This window comes from Haliotis cracherodii, unplaced genomic scaffold (assembly GCF_022045235.1).
Source record: "Haliotis cracherodii isolate W230 unplaced genomic scaffold, xgHalCrac1.p SCAF_20, whole genome shotgun sequence".
Taxonomy (NCBI): Eukaryota; Metazoa; Mollusca; class Gastropoda; order Lepetellida; family Haliotidae; genus Haliotis; species Haliotis cracherodii.
Genome location: NW_027266276.1, coordinates 15,842,210 through 15,859,989, shown reverse-complemented (window position 1 = coordinate 15,859,989; position 17,780 = coordinate 15,842,210). Strand labels below are relative to the sequence as shown.

Sequence of the window (17,780 nt, the reverse complement as noted above, 5' to 3'; positions counted from 1 at the left end):
CCTGGTATAACAGACTGACATACAGAAACACTTGACACTACAGACAATATCCACATCAGCCTGTACTGCATGCTGGCCTACAACACATCAGCCTGTACTGCATGCTAGCCTACAACACATCAGCCTGTACTGCATGCTGGCCTACAACACATCAGCCTGTACTGCATGCTAGCCTACAACACATCAGCCTGTACTGCATGCTGGCCTACAACACATCAGCCTGTACTGCATGCTGGCCTACAACACATCAGCCTGTACTGCATGCTGGCCTACAACACATCAGCCTGTACTGCATGCTGGCCTACAACACATCAGCCTGTACTGCATGCTGGCCTACAACACATCAGCCTGTACTGCATGCTGGCCTACAACACATCAGCCTGTACTGCATGCTGGCCTACAACACATCAGCCTGTACTGCATGCTGGCCTACAACACATCAGCCTGTACTGCATGCTGGCCTACAACACATCAGCCTGTACTGCATGCTAGCCTACAACACATCAGCCTGTACTGCATGCTGGCCTACAACACATCAGCCTGTACTGCATGCTGGCCTACAACACATCAGCCTGTACTGCATGCTAGCCTACAACACATCAGCCTGTACTGCATGCTGGCCTACAACACATCAGCCTGTACTGCATGCTAGCCTACAACACATCAGCCTGTACTGCATGCTAGCCTACAACACAACATGCTGATACAGACACTGACACTGAGACAGACAACAAACACTAGGGGAACTTTCATCAATGACAGCTTGGAAAAGTGTACTTCTTAAAGCACCGTTTCTCATCAAACATGGACACAACAATATGTTATTGAGAAACGTATTCCTACAAACACTAAAGAGGTGAATATCCTCATCTGTCACAAATGTAAATGTGTCGTTGAAGGATTCCAGAACAAAGTAACCATGGTAACTGTATATCCTGTAAATGGTATAGTCAGTTTATAGATTTACCGTGCACCTGAAATTAACTGGAGAAAGTTTATGACAAACAACATGGTATTTTTCTTGAAATGCTGACCCCCAAATCACTATTGTGTTTCTGGCGTCCCCCTGGGCCACTGTTCCTTCCTCACACATCTGGAATTTCCCTCCATAATGTTGTGTGGTTTGCACTGATTCTGCTTGAGTCGGCCATCTTGTAGACATTCCAGAATATTCTTTTTTTCAATTTATAAAGTTGTCAGATTATTTTCCAAAGCGTAGTCTGGAGTGGCAGATAAAAATTTGAAATAAGTGTCGTAGAGCTCCAGAAAGCTGCTTTCTGGTTGGCTACTATTGACAAAAGGTCATTCTGATGTGATAGGATGACCTCAGATCTTTGTGCAGTGGGAGAAAGAAGTAAATAGATCACGCTGGTATACAGGGAAAAGTAAAAAATAAATATTAAAAAAAAGTCGATGTTGAAGTCATTGAGGCTAGATAGTTTTGTGGAACAGCTATGAAGGACTGAGTCTACCATGGCTGTATATGGATATTAATCTACCGGTCTATATTCTAGATAGTTAGGACACTACCTAATACGCAATATCAAGCAGTGACCACAACAAATACTTACTTCCTCTTCCAGTTCATCGACCTCCTCACCATCCTAGATAGAGAGGTAGTTGTAGTAGGTAAGCAGTGTCATACTTCAGGTACCACACACAGACCTCACACAACCTTTCATCATTTCCAAAATCATTCAGGTTCAGAACTGATCTGCTACAATCCATGCTGCACATGGCCATAAGATGATACTAACAGGATCAGGTGGTCAGACTCGGTGACTCGGTTGATGCATGTTATAGCATCCCAATTGCATAGGTCGATGCTGATGATGTCAACCAATTATTTACAGCTCGCTGTCATATAGCTGCTATATTGCTGAGTGTGGCCTTAAATAACAAACATATAATCTATTATATACCATGACATCCCTCTGTTCCCATGACATTTTACCCTTATGGCATAGATGGTTGTTCATACTATCAACCACTGGTTTGCCACTACTATATTATCTGAAGACTGCCATTGCTGAACATTCACTCTGTCACCCTGCTCCTGACAAGTCTTTACCTGCAGCTTCTGGGTCTTGTACTGGAAGACGAGATCTCTGTCAGTGGTGAGCTCATCCTTGGAGTGGTCAGGGGCAAACAGCTTGTAGTTGAGGAAGTTGATGGCCCGGGCCAGCATGGTGGAACATGTGGACTTTCCGCTCCCCGCCTGTCCAGTGAGAATCACAGGTTGCTTCAGCTCCAGGGCTGTGTGGAGCTGCAGGATCTGGGGAGTAGGACAGATCTCATGAACAGGGTGTATATTCAGCTCCAGGGCTGTGTGGAGCTGCAGGATCTGGGGAGTAGGACAGATCTCATGAACAGGGGAATGTATTCAGCTCCAGGGCTGTGTGGAGGGGCAAGATCTGGGGAGTAGGACAGATCTCATGAACAGGGGAATGTATTCAGCTCCAGGGCTGTGTGGAGCTGCAGGATCTGGGGAGTAGGACAGATCTCATGAACAGGGGAATGTATTCAGCTCCAGGGCTGTCTGGAGCTGCAGGATCTGGGGAGTAGGACAGATCTCATGAACAGGGGAATGTATTCAGCTCCAGGGCTGTGTGGAGGGGCAGGATCTGGGGAGTAGGACAGATCTCATGAACAGGGTGTATATTCAGCCATAGGGCTGTGTGGAGGGGCAGGATCTGGGGAGTAGGACAGATCTCATGAACAGGGGAATGTATTCAGCTCCAGGGCTGTGTGGAGGGGCAGGATCTGGGGAGTAGGACAGATCTCATGAACAGGGGAATGTATTCAGCTCCAGGGCTGTGTGGAGGGGCAGGATCTGGGAGTAGGACAGATCTCATGAACAGGGGAATATTCAGCTCCAGGGCTGTGTGGAGCTGGACAGATCTCATGAACAGGGGAATGTATTCAGCTCCAGGGCTGTGTGGAGGGGCAGGATCTGGGGAGTAGGACAGATCTCATGAACAGGGTGTATATTCAGCCATAGGGCTGTGTGGAGGGGCAGGATCTGGGGATCTCTGCTCACCTTGGTGATGAGTTCTTCATTCTCCTTCATGTTGACCTCCTTCAACTGTTCCCTGATGGCACTGATCAGTCTGGGGTCATGTGGCATGTATGTGCCATCTATCTGGGCAGTGGCTGTCACCGGGAACACGTCGCGCAGGAGGCCATAAAACTGTGCTCGGTCGTCTCCATCCTGTATGCGAGACTCAACGACTTCTCTGATGGCATACACTATGGAGTGTTCCTCTGCCAGCTTCCCATCCTGTTCCGCTGCACTGGGCTTCCAGTCATTCTCTAGAAGTATCAAACATTTCCTCACACAATATTGAACAAGTTGAACCAAATGTTCTCCTTCTTCAAATTGTAATACAATGTTTAACTGACAAAAGACAAACGTCATGAAATACTCTCTTGATTATCATGAATCACTGTACTTCACAAATCAAGATATCCCATCGTTCAATTTTCATGGTTTCCACTATACCTGACTCTTGTCCGGGGGCTTCATGGAGGAACTTCTTGTCCCGTATCCTAGCAACAGCAACCATCAGAATCTTCTTCACCTCCCTCAAACACAGGTTGTACTCCAACTGTCTTGGCAACTGCACAGAGAAGCAGGTTCCTCTTGCAATATAATCTCAGCAAGCTATTTCTACAGACACACTGGTCTAGCCTGTTAGTTAATGCAATAATTATAATCATCGGCAAATTTATTGAGCAGATGAAGCAATATATTTGTTCATTGTTAAAAAGATGACATCCCCTTCAGTCTGACTAACGTAGTGTCACAACACAACACAAAAGCAGACTGTCCATCAGATTGCCAGCTTTAGTGATGAATAAAAACAAATTCAAGTTACTTTTTACATATACATGACAAAGAGTTGTAAGACATAGCTGTAACACCAAAGAGATGCTGTCCACCCAGTCTTACCTGAATCTTCATTAGCTTCAGGAACAGCATCATCTTCTGAGCACAGGTCTTGAACTCCTCATAACCATGGCAACACAGAGTGACCTCTATGATCTGCTGAGTGTCTGGGATGACGAGAGCACAAGGCCGCATCAGTGCCTGTAACAACAGTGAGACATCATCAATACTACTCTCCAGGGATGCACATCTCCCGCCACCCCCAACCCTTTATTCAGCCAACTTAACATTTATACATCTGGAAGTTTAATAGGTGACCGGTATACAAGTGTTAACATCTAACAACACTACAAATACTCATTTGGAGATATCAGCCAAACTAACACGCCATAGAATTATTTTTTTTAAATTCCAACCAAAGTGAGCCCAAGGGTGGGCAAGGGCGCCAGCCATTACCTGGAAGTTCTCAGGGATGTCTGTAGTGCCCACATTCGGTTGGCTCAGTGTCATGAAGCACCCGTAGTTGGCGCTGGCTGGGATCAGTTTGCCGTTGAACATGACATTACCCACAATCCTGTGCACGTAGGTTGGTTCCTGGATGAGCTGCTTGTAGTCTGGCGCAGACTTCTTCTTCTTCTTCACATGCTCTGAAAAATACAGACAACATGTACATACTGTAACACCAACATGACTTGACAACAATTTAAAGAAAATACTTAAAGGATTCCTGGTAACACCCTGTTTCAAACTGCATTGATCTGGCAGCCAACGTGTATATGTTTGTAGGAGACTGGCCGAGGCAGATTTCATAAAAATTCATTCTAATCAACATGCCAGACAACAATGACAGACAGCTTCTCTGACGTGTGGGAAGCAACTCAAGGGGACAAGGCCTACTTTCTCAGGGCATTTGATTGTCACATACATTATGAGACATTAAGTGTACAGTTCTGTGGGATATCAAGATAGTCAACTCACCATAAAAGAGAGGGGGTGGCTTATTGGACTTATAGAACTGAGATTCCTTGATTTCAACTTCCTTCTCGATGGAATGGCGCCGTCTCCTTTCTCTCTCTGCGATCCAGGTGTCTTCAAAGTAAGTGACCAGGCCCTTCTCCTGCAGGAAGTCAGGGTATGGAAACAAGGCCGAGGTGGACGACAGTAACAACCAGTCAAAGTAGTCTTTCAATCATCTGTCAGTCTTAAGTCATATAATTTAAACATTTTGTTTTCCGTAAGAACAAGAATAAAGGCATTCTTTGAATGTTCCTCAGCCTCTTCCAGTGATAGACATTGCATTATGTTACGCTTTGCTTCTGACATAACTGGAACCTCTCCTGTGAAACACTGGAGTCCAGGACGGAATGGCCCCAGCATGCAATGCTTGTAGGAAGTGCAGATATATGAAGATCCGTAGTTTAAACGTGTAACCTGGATGGTTGTGTGTCATCATGTCCTGATGGCACAGATCGTTATTCATGATGTCAACCACTTGTTTAACTAAACCACACTCAATACTTTACAGGCAGCCATTTTATAGTTACAATATTGTTGGCAGTGGCGTAAAGCATCATTGGATCACTCAAAGTGCACATCCATGTTTAAATGCATGAAAAATGCATCAATCATCCAGTACTTCAAAGGCAGTATTTCAACTGTTGAGCAGGACTTACGTTTGTTCAATCTATTGCGTCCTGAATACAATTGTTTTCTTCCTTTTAATAGCTTGGTGAAAATGAACTTACATTGAAGCCATGTGGCACTGTCTTCTGTCTCTCTAAGGGTGGTGACGTCTCCGCCCTCGGCAGTGGGTGTAGGGTGGTCAGGGAGTTGCGTCGGATCACCTTGTCCCCGGCTCCAACTTTCTACAAACCAAACATGAATGTCCAATTACACATTCATAGCAAGGTACAGCTTCCGAAACATTTATAACATTCATCGTTTGTAACTATACCCATCACAGTCAATACCATTGATTAATCATTCTTACAAAATAGAAGAGCAATATCCTTAACTTTATGTCAGCTTATGTACTCACGACAACAAGTTTCACTGTATATATTTTAATTTATAAACACTTAATACTACAAATGTAAAATGACTTCCAAACTTCTGAGTCTGGACACACAATTATGATAGACACCTTAAACTGATCCAAACAACTGCATATAGCTTCAAGAATTTTTTTTAAAAATTGATAAGATAATACATAAGATAATTGTGAATTAAACTTTGAATCCTATAGGTGTAAATTTGTATCTAGAGAGTGCTGGAACAGCCTCATACAAACACAAGCATCACAATCTACAAGCCAACTACAGACAGGGATTCCATCTTCTTGAGTAACACAAGACTCATCCAGCTGCTTCCACAGACACTGCCACCCAACACATCAGACGTCAGGCAAGACATGTTCACACCAGTGGTTAGCAAGACTCACAACAGTGTCCCTTAGACAGACACTGCCACCCAACACATCAGACGTCAGGCAAGACATGTTCACACCAGTGGTTAGCAAGACTCACAACAGTGTCCCTTAGACAGACACTGCCACCCAACACATCAGACGTCAGGCAAGACATGTTCACACCAGTGGTTAGCAAGACTCACAACAGTGTCCCTTAGACAGACACTGCCACCCAACACATCAGACGTCAGGCAAGACATGTTCACACCAGTGGTTAGCAAGACTCACAACAGTGTCCCTTAGACAGACACTGCCACCCAACACATCAGACGTCAGGCAAGACATGTTCACACCAGTGGTTAGCAAGACTCACAACAGTGTCCCTTAGACAGACACTGCCACCCAACACATCAGACGTCAGGCAAGACATGTTCACACCAGTGGTTAGCAAGACTCACAACAGTGTCCCTTAGACAGACACTGCCACCCAACACATCAGACGTCAGGCAAGACATGTTCACACCAGTGGTTAGCAAGACTCACAACAGTGTCCCTTAGACAGACACTGCCACCCAACACATCAGACGTCAGGCAAGACATGTTCACACCAGTGGTTAGCAAGACTCACAACAGTGTCCCTTAGACAGACACTGCCACCCAACACATCAGACGTCAGGCAAGACATGTTCACACCAGTGGTTAGCAAGACTCACAACAGTGTTCCTTAGACAGACACTGCCACCCAACACATCAGACGTCAGGCAAGACATGTTCACACCAGTGGTTAGCAAGACTCACAACAGTGTTGCTTAGACAGACACTGCCACCCAACACATCAGACGTCAGGCGAGACATGTTCACACCAGTGGTTAGCAAGACTCACATGAGGGTACCTTAGACAGACACTGCCACCCAACACATCAGACGTCAGGCAAGACATGTTCACACCAGTGGTTAGCAAGACTCACATGAGGGTACCTTAGACAGACACTGCCACCCAACACATCAGACGTCAGGCAAGACATGTTCACACCAGTGGTTGGCAAGACTCACAACAGTGTCCCTTAGACAGACACTGCCACCCAACACATCAGACGTCAGGCAAGACATGTTCACACCAGTGGTTAGCAAGACTCACAACAGTGTTCCTTTGACAGACACTACCACCCAACACATCAGACGTCAGACAAGACATGTTCACACCAGTGGTTAGCAAGACTCACAACAGTGTCCCTTAGACAGACACTGCCACCCAACACATCAGACGTCAGGCAAGACATGTTCATACCAGTTGTTAGCAAGACTCACAACAGTGTTCCTTAGACAGACACTGCCACCCAACACATCAGACGTCAGGCAAGACATGTTCACACCAGTGGTTAGCAAGACTCACAACAGTGTCCCTTAGACAGACACTGCCACCCAACACATCAGACATCAGGCAAGACATGTTCACACCAGTGGTTAGCAAGACTCACAACAGTGTTCCTTAGACAGACACTGCCACCCAACACATCAGACGTCAGGCAAGACATGTTCACACCAGTGGTTAGCAAGACTCACAACAGTGTCCCTTAGACAGACACTGCCACCCAACACATCAGACGTCAGGCAAGACATGTTCACACCAGTGGTTAGCAAGACTCACAACAGTGTCCCTTAGACAGACACTGCCACCCAACAAATCAGACTTCAGGCAAGACATGTTCACACCAGTGGTTAGCAAGACTCACAACAGTGTTGCTTAGACAGACACTGCCACCCAACACATCAGACGTCAGGCAAGACATGTTCACACCAGTGGTTAGCAAGACTCACATGAGGGTACCTTAGACAGACACTTCAGTCAGACTCACTTAATGGGACCTTGGACAGACACTTCAGTCAGAATCACATGAGCGTACCTTAAACAGACACTTCAGTCAGACTCACATGAGGGTACCTTAGACAGACACTTCAGTCAGACTCACATAATGGTACCTTAGACAGACACTTCAGTCAGACTCACATAAGGGTACCTTAGACAGACACTTCAGTCAGACTCACATGAGGGTACCTTAGACAGACATTTCAGTCAGACTCACATAATGGTACCTTAGACAGACACTTCAGTCAGACTCACATGAGGGTACCTTAGACAGACATTTCAGTCAGACTCACATAATGGTACCTTAGACAGACACTTCATTCAGACTCACATGAGGGTACCTTAGACAGACACTTCAGTCAGACTCACATGAGGGTACCTTAGACAGACACTTCAGTCAGACTCACATGAGGGTACCTTAGACAGACACTTCAGTCAGACTCACATCCACATTACTTTTTTCCAAACAGACACAAGGCACTTTGCTGTGAAACAGACATTGAAGATTTCTTGAGCACCACAACACTTCAAAAGACAAAAGGTGGGAATACATGTCCTCTAACATTCTATAGAGAAAGCAAGGCAGCAGAAGAGCAAGCACAGAAATCAATTTAAATGATTTAAGATTGATGAACACAGAATGATGATGATGATGATGATGATGTCAGATTTCAAAGGCTTGTGTAACAAAGTAGTTAAATAGTTCCTACAGAGATCACTGACACCTGACTCTAACATGTCATTCAATAACCTCAATGTTAACCTCTTCAACATCAGTGAGACTGTAACACTTTTATGTGCTTACTGCTCCATGCACATCTCTCAGCGGAAGCTCTGATAGAGCGATCATGAGGATACAGACAGATATGACTATACAGTAATTACAATCGGACCACGGTTGGTCTTGTTCCACCCAGTCACTACAACGGTCTGTCCGTCACACAGCACACACAACAGCCAATATTGACTGTTTGATGACATTTATAAGATTTGTGAATTGATCTCCATTAAATTAACAAATCTGTACTTATCATATCCAGATGCAAAATATGGCAAAGAGGCTGGAAAGATATGCAATGTATCGTGACACTAAGTCCAAGATACAGTTCACTTGGGAAGTGCAATTTTGAAAGAAAAGATGAAGAAATGCTGATCTTTTTCTTCCATAAGCCATTTAAAAAAATTAAACTTTCATGTCGATGTTCATATATTTAATATAATTTGTGAAACGCAAATTATTGATACACATTGCTTTCTAACAAAACTGCAGTCGTTTAACTGTATAAACACTATTTTATTATCTTATGTAGTTATGAATCCATAATTAGAACACTGTCCTAGTTACAACCTCCTCTCCAATAGTGTATGACTAATGAGGTGAGGTGAAATTGGGTTTAACGTCGCGTCCAAGATTATTTCCCTTGTATAGCGATGTGCATGCACGTGTGGGTGTGGTTGCTTGTACTAATCCGGACTGATGCCAATTTATAGTGCGAGCTCACTGAGATACCATGTCGCAGTTTAACGTGAATACCCCACTCAGACACAGTATACTGACTCCGAGCCGACCAGTCCTTGTTTTAGCCTCTTATTGCTTTAGCCTTGTTTTAGCCTCTTAAAGGTAACAACAAGTACCATCTTTTAATGTCTTTTGGTAGGACGCGGATGGGGATCAAACCCCGGACCTTCCGTTCTCCGGGCGGACGCTCTACCACTAGACCACGGAGGCAGTGTATGAGGAATGAAGTATGGTAGACCCACTTCATGTGTTCTACAACATACAGACAGACTGTGACGATAAAGATCCTCAGTTAGGGCTGGTATCAAAGTGAGTGAGTGAGTGAGTTGGGTTTAACGCCACTTTTAACAGTATTCCAGTATTCCAGTTATATCACGGCGTGTCAGCTTAATGTGGGAGGAAAGCCCAAAGTGATGCAGGTCTCTGACGTTTACCACTTCGGTGAAACCCACGAGCACGGGTATGGTGCTGACAAACCTAGAAACATAATCGGGGCGAACTGAGATTCGAACCCACAATCATAAGTTTCTGGCGAGTGAGGAGCACAGACTAGGGTTTGTTTAATCATACCAGGGTCTATTATGAACAGAAAAAGACTCCAACTGGAAGCAGTAGAAGATCAACATTTCTTTCCACATTACAAAACAAGGTTTATTCAAATATTACTCTACTGAGTGCATAGTTTTTGATAATTTGTCTCCCAAAACAAAGTCTTGTAGCAAACACAGGCAACGCTAAGTCTATCTATAAGAGGGAACACAACCTACCAAACTCAACAGCTGCAAGTCAAACAGAGACAAAATACACATCTATAGTTAAAGAAACATGGGAAATTCTACACCAAGTGCCACTTCTGTGAATATTCCTTCAAACCCTTTCTCCCACAAGGGAACCAGCTGGTATAATTTCAAAATATCTAACGTCCAAAATAAATCATAATATATATGACCAACCATGGGATAAGGGATCTTATGGGTGAAAAATCATAGTTAGACTTCTCATTATATTTTAATACAAAAGTGTCTTAGGACCACAAAAATAAAATCCACAAACTTCAATTCAAACATATCAAAGAGATACATAGCATCAAACATTTGGACTCATTTTCTGCAAAGTCCAATTTTCAGACACATAACTGTTTATGTAATAATTGCAGATTTTAGAAACAAGGTCTGATTAATTGAAAGTTGACATATATATATGTTGAAATGTTTTGAAATAATGTTTGTATTACATTACGAACTGCCAAGAGAAAAGTAACATATTTTGTAGTCAGCATACATGGCGATTTTTACGGAAGTGAGTTAGCGTGAAGCATCTTTTGTTTTCACAGCACAATTGTTACCCCAGCACCCATTAGGTCCCTCTTCTCCTGGTGACTCACAAATGCCAATCATAAAGGCCAATAAATTCCCAAGTTAGTTTTGATATGGTCTCTGCAGTGATGATTTGACGGTTTAACAGACACTGGCACTTGGAAAGTAGGAGACCTACCAGGGAGTATACAAGACTATACCTATCTAGACAACCAATCAAACAACTACCAATCCCTCAGTACGAGCTAGCCAATCAAATTATCAGCAGACAATTTTCAATGGGCTTGTTGTGATTGGCTGCATATATGACCAGAGACATTTAGCAATATATATAAATTTGAGAACACTATTCAAATAATTTATCTACAGTTTTATGTTTTCCAGTGTCTCCATGCAGTGAAATATTGTGATTGTAAATTGTATACCGAATTTGGAAAACATTCTGTGAAACTGAGATAATCTCTGATGAATTTAGAATTACCCTGTTTGGCCACAATGAATAAAAAATAGATTTCCATCCAAATTCTATTAAAATGTGATGTGGGATTAATGGTATCTGTGGACATCAAATTTCAATGGATGTGATTAAAACAAAGCATCAGTGCTTTCGCTTTATTAACATACAGCAAAACCCTTAAAGACAAATTCCTACTTGTCCTTATTGGGCAATTTGGCATGGTGCAGAACAACATATTTATTTCATCAAATTCAGAAAGAAAGGAGCATATTTTGCAATTTATGTTTTGTCTGTATGTATTCGGGGACATGAAAATAATGTGAGGAAGGCGGTTGGGATGAAAATCTAATTTCTGATCATTAATAATGGCCTTCTTTTCATATTTTAAGAATTAAACTAGTGACATAAACTTCATTTACAACAATTAAATCAATATTTTTTCATATTTTTTTTTCAGTTCCAAAATTGTGTCGCCTTATTTCGCTCCTACAGTTTTAAGAAGGTGCTACATGCAACCCATGCTACAGATGTATGTGACGGGGACACCGTACACAGGCATTGTCAGGGAACATCCTACAACAGGGAACATGGTGGTTATAGATGCGTGCTAGAGTCTATATATACCACAACATTACATCATACAGGTTACCTCGTCATAAAACAACCTAGCTCCATGCTGATGCCCAAAAACAGTCCAAGATCAAAGTTAGAATGTTTCAATTCTATAATGTCTCACACATAGATCTTAAGTGTAGTTAATTGTAATGAACACATGCAACCCTGATCTGGCCATTCAGTGAGTTGCCAAATCTTTGACTTGCCAAGCCTCTCGATCATACATAGTTTGGACAAATCTCTTGACCAGAGACAGAGAAGACAAGTGTCGTGATCATATATAGACTTCCCAAGTCTACTGACCACACTTTGAATCACCAAGTGTTCTGATCATACAGAGACTTGCCAATTTGTTACATAATGGTATCTATTTCAATAAAAATAATAAGAAACTAGTCAACTGTTATGACTCAAGGTTAAGTAAACTTTACACACACAATACACACCAGGTAAACGTGAGATAAAGTTGTTAAATGATCCACAACCATGCAAGGAGAGTCATCAACATAATTAACAACTTTTGAATGATTGGTTCATTGGGATACACCACACACAACCATGTTAGTGGTGCAGCACTAGGGAGCAGGGACAGTTGTCATGGAGGGCATAGTGGCAGTTCATGTCGATAATAAATCATTATAGATGAAGTGGCTGAAATTCTGCATTCCATTCCTACTCTACTTATAAGTCCATGTTTATTCCACCAGGGTTCACTTCCATAAAGGGATGTCAGCACCTTGGATATTGAACTCTCATGCTCAGACAGTCCTGGTGCTAAGATTGCTTATTGGACAAAAAGATATTTTACTAGACTCAGGCTTCGACTGGGTGTGTAACTGACAGATATTCATCACTGCAGAAAAAAGTTCTCCTGCTTTTATTTGAGGCCTCCCAACCTCATCCATGCTCAATGTCACTAGAATTCAGCACTTAGTGCTGGCTACTGCCACACAACACTCGGAGGATATCCAATCATAGGTAATGGCAGAACAAACTTTCTCTCTCTTGGCTGGCCAATGAAATGACTAACAAGACGTCAACATTAGCCATTCAGAAAGCATGCTTTCTCGAGCTTTACGGTGCTTGTTTCAAACTGGCTACTTCCATCTAAGACAAACTTTTGAAAAATATCAATTCAAAATTTGAAAGTTGAACAAAAGAGAATTCTGGATAATAGATGGCTAGTACTTCCCACTAGCTATGGAAAAGTCTCTTCCATTTTAAATGTTTATTCCATTGAAGTGGTAGATAAGGAATCATTAACCTTTTCAAGGTTGCATGTTTTAGAAACACACTCTGACTGTCACTATTCCTATCTGGTAAGCAACACTCTGACTGGCCGGATGAAAGGTCATTCTGACATGACCCAAAATGGGATGTCCTCAGATCTTTGTTTAGCGATAGTGAGAACTAAGATCTGTTTTTAATGAGATTGCAAATCCCCAGCTTCTTCTCCTAAGATCCATCATAAACTCCATCTTATTATAAATGAACTGGAGAAACATCAATAAAACCAGTGAAGTGAGACTGACAGTAAGCCTTCCTGTGATACTGGGGCCTCTGTTACCCACCTTGTCAAAGCGGGGTTGTCCTCGGATCTTGTACTGGTTTTCACTAGAGAGGTCCAACGTCCTCAATGCTGTGCGGAGGTAGTCAAGCTGCTGGGCTGTCACTGACATCAACCCTGAAACAATAGATGGGGCTTGGTATCTGAGGTGAAGCGAGGGCTGCTTAACTCCACTATTCCAGCTGTACCGAGGTGGCCACAATCAAGTCTGGACAAGCAGACCAATGATTGAGCACATGAGCAACAACCCATACCATAAGGTCATGATGACATGCAAGTAGCCAAGTCACAGTGAGTGAGTATGGTTTTACGCCTCTTTTAGCAATATTCCAGCAATATCACGGCAGAGGACACCAGAAATGGACTTCATACATTGTACCCATGTCGGGAATCGAACCCGTGACTTCGGCGTGACTAGCGAACGCTTTAACCACTAGGCTACCCGACCGCCCCGATAAGTCACAGAGTCTGGACATTTAATCCAGTTTGTCACCTCAAAATGAGTGGTTGACTGAATGCAGCATACTAAATAATACAATAATACAAAAATACAAAAATAAATAATACAGTGATCGTTTTGGTTTAAGAAATAAACGAGTGGGAGTTGTTTATCGCATGATAAAACACTGCAGTGAGAATAAACCATGAGGGGCTCCAAGTGGTTTATTCTAGCTGCAGGATTTTATTGTATGATAAACAACGACCATGAGTCGTTTACTTCTTATATGAGATATTGACATCAAGTACAGCATATTCAAATCTCCAGAAATGGCGTCATGATAGAACAATGTTTCATCGTGAAATAAACCACTCTTCGTTGTTCTTTGCGATTTACTGCGTAGCTATCTTATATATTGCAATATTTAGGCACTAAATGTGATTTGAGGATTGAAGGACGCAGTAAAGAGTGTGCTACCTCTCGTGACTGATGAGACAAAACACTGTATACCTGTGGTGAGCCTGTCAGTGTTGTCAAAGAGAGCCCAGCATCCCGACTGGACCATCCCCGTCATCAACTGGAGCATCATGGCTAGCGTCAGATTCTCATTACAGTTGATAGTGAAGATTGTCCTTCCGAGCATCTGGGCGCAGAGCAAAAAATATCAAGAAAATATCAATATCTATTCTTTTACCCTTTAAACATTATACCCAGACTTTGAAATTCCATGGAACATTTTCTGAAACATGACAACTTGGAGATTAATAAATAGTGGCACGGCACTGTAGGTCACCTGGGTATGTCGTCCAAAGTTCAAAATGTCAACAAAGACAGACATGGCTGTCAAGATTGATTTTCACTATTTTCTGAAAAAATACTGAGGACTAAATACTAACACTATAATCTAATATTCTGAAAAAGTATGATGTCATCATATGGAGAAACGTACATGCTAAAGTTCAGCTCCCTCACACCGGCAATTTCATAGGAGAAGTTTACAGTGCCAAATATGGTTTTTGAAAAGGTCAAAACAAGGTCAAAATTTTATATATTGCAAAAAATGTGTGTTGAAGCTCATCAAATACCAAAGTGTCCTTACAAAATAAACAAACGATGAGTCATCATTGTTGGGAACACGCATGTGAAATTTCCGCTTCATTCTGACGTTTACAGTGTAAGGAAAGGCATTTTGAGAGAATTTAAGAGCATGGTGAAAGTGTATGAGGCAAAAATGTGACAAACATCATGAAAAATGGATAGTAGCCATATTAAAAATCTGATGCCAAAATTTGAACAAGTTGGGGTATATTCAGTGGTAGGAACACGAATGGGGGTTTATTAGGAGAAGATGTTTCAACGTAAGACAAACGACTACAGATGACGTCCAAACAAACCATGACACACGCTCACTTGACTTTCGGTCAGGGGAGATAAAAAGGGACAATGTACTTTGTGTCAGTTGTGAGATTGAGACAATGACTCATGTCATCTTTAATTGCTAGATTTGAATATATCTTTTAACTGGAGTGGTTGCAGACATAGTGGGTCTTACATGACTTGACGCGAACATGCCAGGACGGCCAACTGAGCGTAGTCCAGAGGGGCCTTGGATTTTGTTTATCCAAAGTTCATTCCTCCATTATCTTACCCTCGCTAGCTCCCTGACTGTCTCTGATTTTCCGGTGCCTGCTGGGCCGACAAGTGCTCCACAGTGAAAGTTCTTTGTTGCCTGTGTGAGTGACAGGAAGGCTCGCTCAGTGAGCGGGGTGAGGACCAGGCTGTGCTGGGGTCCCAGGTACTCGTAGTCGTAGTAGAAGTTGTGGCCCAGCTGCTGGATGTAGCAGGGACTGAACTGGTAGTCAGTGGACACCGTGGTGCGCGTGCGAGTCATCTTCGGGGGCTCCTCTGTACACAGGAACACCAAGTAGGAAATACCATTACATCATTCCCCATCATATGAAACAAGTGTGTCAGTGAATGTTGTTTTATGTCACTGTTTCAGCTGTGTCACAGCAGCCTTTAAATACCATGGGGCAATAAAAACATTTGAATATTGCGCGAAAAAAGCCCAAATAGCTCAACTGTTTTTTTTAACTAGGGGTGAGGAGGGGGCATGACCATGCTGGTAGAGTTGAAGAATGGATGGTTGTATGTTTCACTGGAACTGATGCACAGCCAAAGCTTGCCACATCACTGAAAGCATGGTAGGGGCTTGGTTTTATCTTGGACTGATTTACCCAGAACAATCTGATGGTGAACTCTCAGTACTCTCCCCAAGGAGTGGAGAACACTACAAGTGCTGTAATCTATGATCAGGGTGAAGATGTAAACGAGCCAAACTGAGAAGCAGTCAACTGACTGTTGAACAGTCAGCACCATATAGCCATCATTAAAAGTAAGAAAGACTTAGATCTATGTAGGACTCATATTCTCAGTGAAATGCCACAAATGTAATGAAAGGTTAAGTGTTATCACAGTAAATTATAAACACAGGGGCAACCAAGAATATAAAAATGTCAGCCTCCTCTGACAACATGGCAGTCGTACTGTGTACATGACCCCCTTCCAGACATGACATCTATTGCAGAATATTGTACACATCTGCCAGGAAATGAGACAAGCAGCCGGAGATCCACGACCTGCCACAGATCGGAGTCTGACTACTGTATGCACTGACCTGCTGTGACAGAGACAAGGGAGCGTCTGTTGACAGGCTTGCTGGCACGACCTGACACGCTGTTCTGCATCTCCGTGACCACGGTCTTGGCTCGTAGAACATTCCGGATGTCCATACGGTAGCGAAGAGACTTCAGCCAGTCAAAACTAGTTTCTGAGGGAATCTCACACTGGAGCAGACCTGAAACAATGTGAGTTATACGACTTGATAAAACTGTATGTTTGTGAACAGAGTGGATAATACTGCACATAGATTGTACTTGATATGACAAAATCAGAATCAAATAATCTTTGTTTCTTTGACAATAATATTGTCAAATATTGCTTCAGTCTGAAAAACACAGCACTGATGTAATGATGTACTGTCAGATAAACTGGTAAATCATGAATAATATTTCAGTAACTTTAGATCATGGAAACTACCAAAAAAACTGTTCAATACCTCAGCAAAATGGGAGACAAGAAATTGCATTACATTTCACAGAATTCACTACAGATCAATGAAGTGAGTGAGTTTGTTTAATGCTAGCTGCTTTGAACAGTGTTGCAGTAACATCCCAGCATATCAGCTTACTGTTGGAGGACTGATCCAAGTGCTACAGGTCTTACATGTTTACCACCAGGCACAGGTAGCTTGCTGGCAAACCAAAATTCAAGTTGAATCAGGGACCTTTGGATTCTGGCACGCCCATAAGGGACACAACTCTGCATAGCAAATGTATAGCCCAAGACTACTTGGACCCCTGTTCTCCCTAAGGTCAACATAAGGGGGTGATGTTACAGCACTGTATGATGACTGACCATCTGTGATGTCCCTGTGGTGTAGGGTCTGCTTGATGAGGCTCGTCAGCAGACACTGCAGCCTCCCTCTCATCTCCAGGCTCAGCTTCTCATTGGTGGAAGTTTCCTTCAGAATGTCCACGTACTGGTCCAGCTTAGCGCACATGTTTGACCTGAAGTAGATGAACAGCGTTAAGTATTTCATTTATACCAAGGTTTAGTCAGCTGAAGTAAAGACCAAGGAGACA

The 17,780-nt window shown here is 42.8% G+C and overlaps 1 protein-coding gene across 1 annotated transcript in view; it reads right to left on the bottom strand.

Moving 5' to 3' along the window:
* LOC139470361 (dynein heavy chain domain-containing protein 1-like) overlaps nucleotides 1–17,780 on the bottom strand; it is a 187,601-nt gene that overhangs the window by 113,503 nt on the left and 56,318 nt on the right. The window contains exons 36-49 of the mRNA XM_071252756.1: nucleotides 17,554–17,705; nucleotides 16,754–16,933; nucleotides 15,725–15,981; nucleotides 14,587–14,719; nucleotides 13,642–13,754; nucleotides 10,450–10,461; nucleotides 5,635–5,754; nucleotides 4,868–5,006; nucleotides 4,346–4,536; nucleotides 3,953–4,090; nucleotides 3,503–3,620; nucleotides 3,041–3,312; nucleotides 2,072–2,275; nucleotides 1,572–1,604 (exon numbers count right to left, since the gene is read on the bottom strand). Coding sequence (XP_071108857.1) covers nucleotides 1,572–1,604; nucleotides 2,072–2,275; nucleotides 3,041–3,312; nucleotides 3,503–3,620; nucleotides 3,953–4,090; nucleotides 4,346–4,536; nucleotides 4,868–5,006; nucleotides 5,635–5,754; nucleotides 10,450–10,461; nucleotides 13,642–13,754; nucleotides 14,587–14,719; nucleotides 15,725–15,981; nucleotides 16,754–16,933; nucleotides 17,554–17,705 — 2,062 coding nt within the window. The remainder of the gene's footprint in view (nucleotides 1–1,571; nucleotides 1,605–2,071; nucleotides 2,276–3,040; nucleotides 3,313–3,502; nucleotides 3,621–3,952; nucleotides 4,091–4,345; nucleotides 4,537–4,867; nucleotides 5,007–5,634; nucleotides 5,755–10,449; nucleotides 10,462–13,641; nucleotides 13,755–14,586; nucleotides 14,720–15,724; nucleotides 15,982–16,753; nucleotides 16,934–17,553; nucleotides 17,706–17,780) is intronic.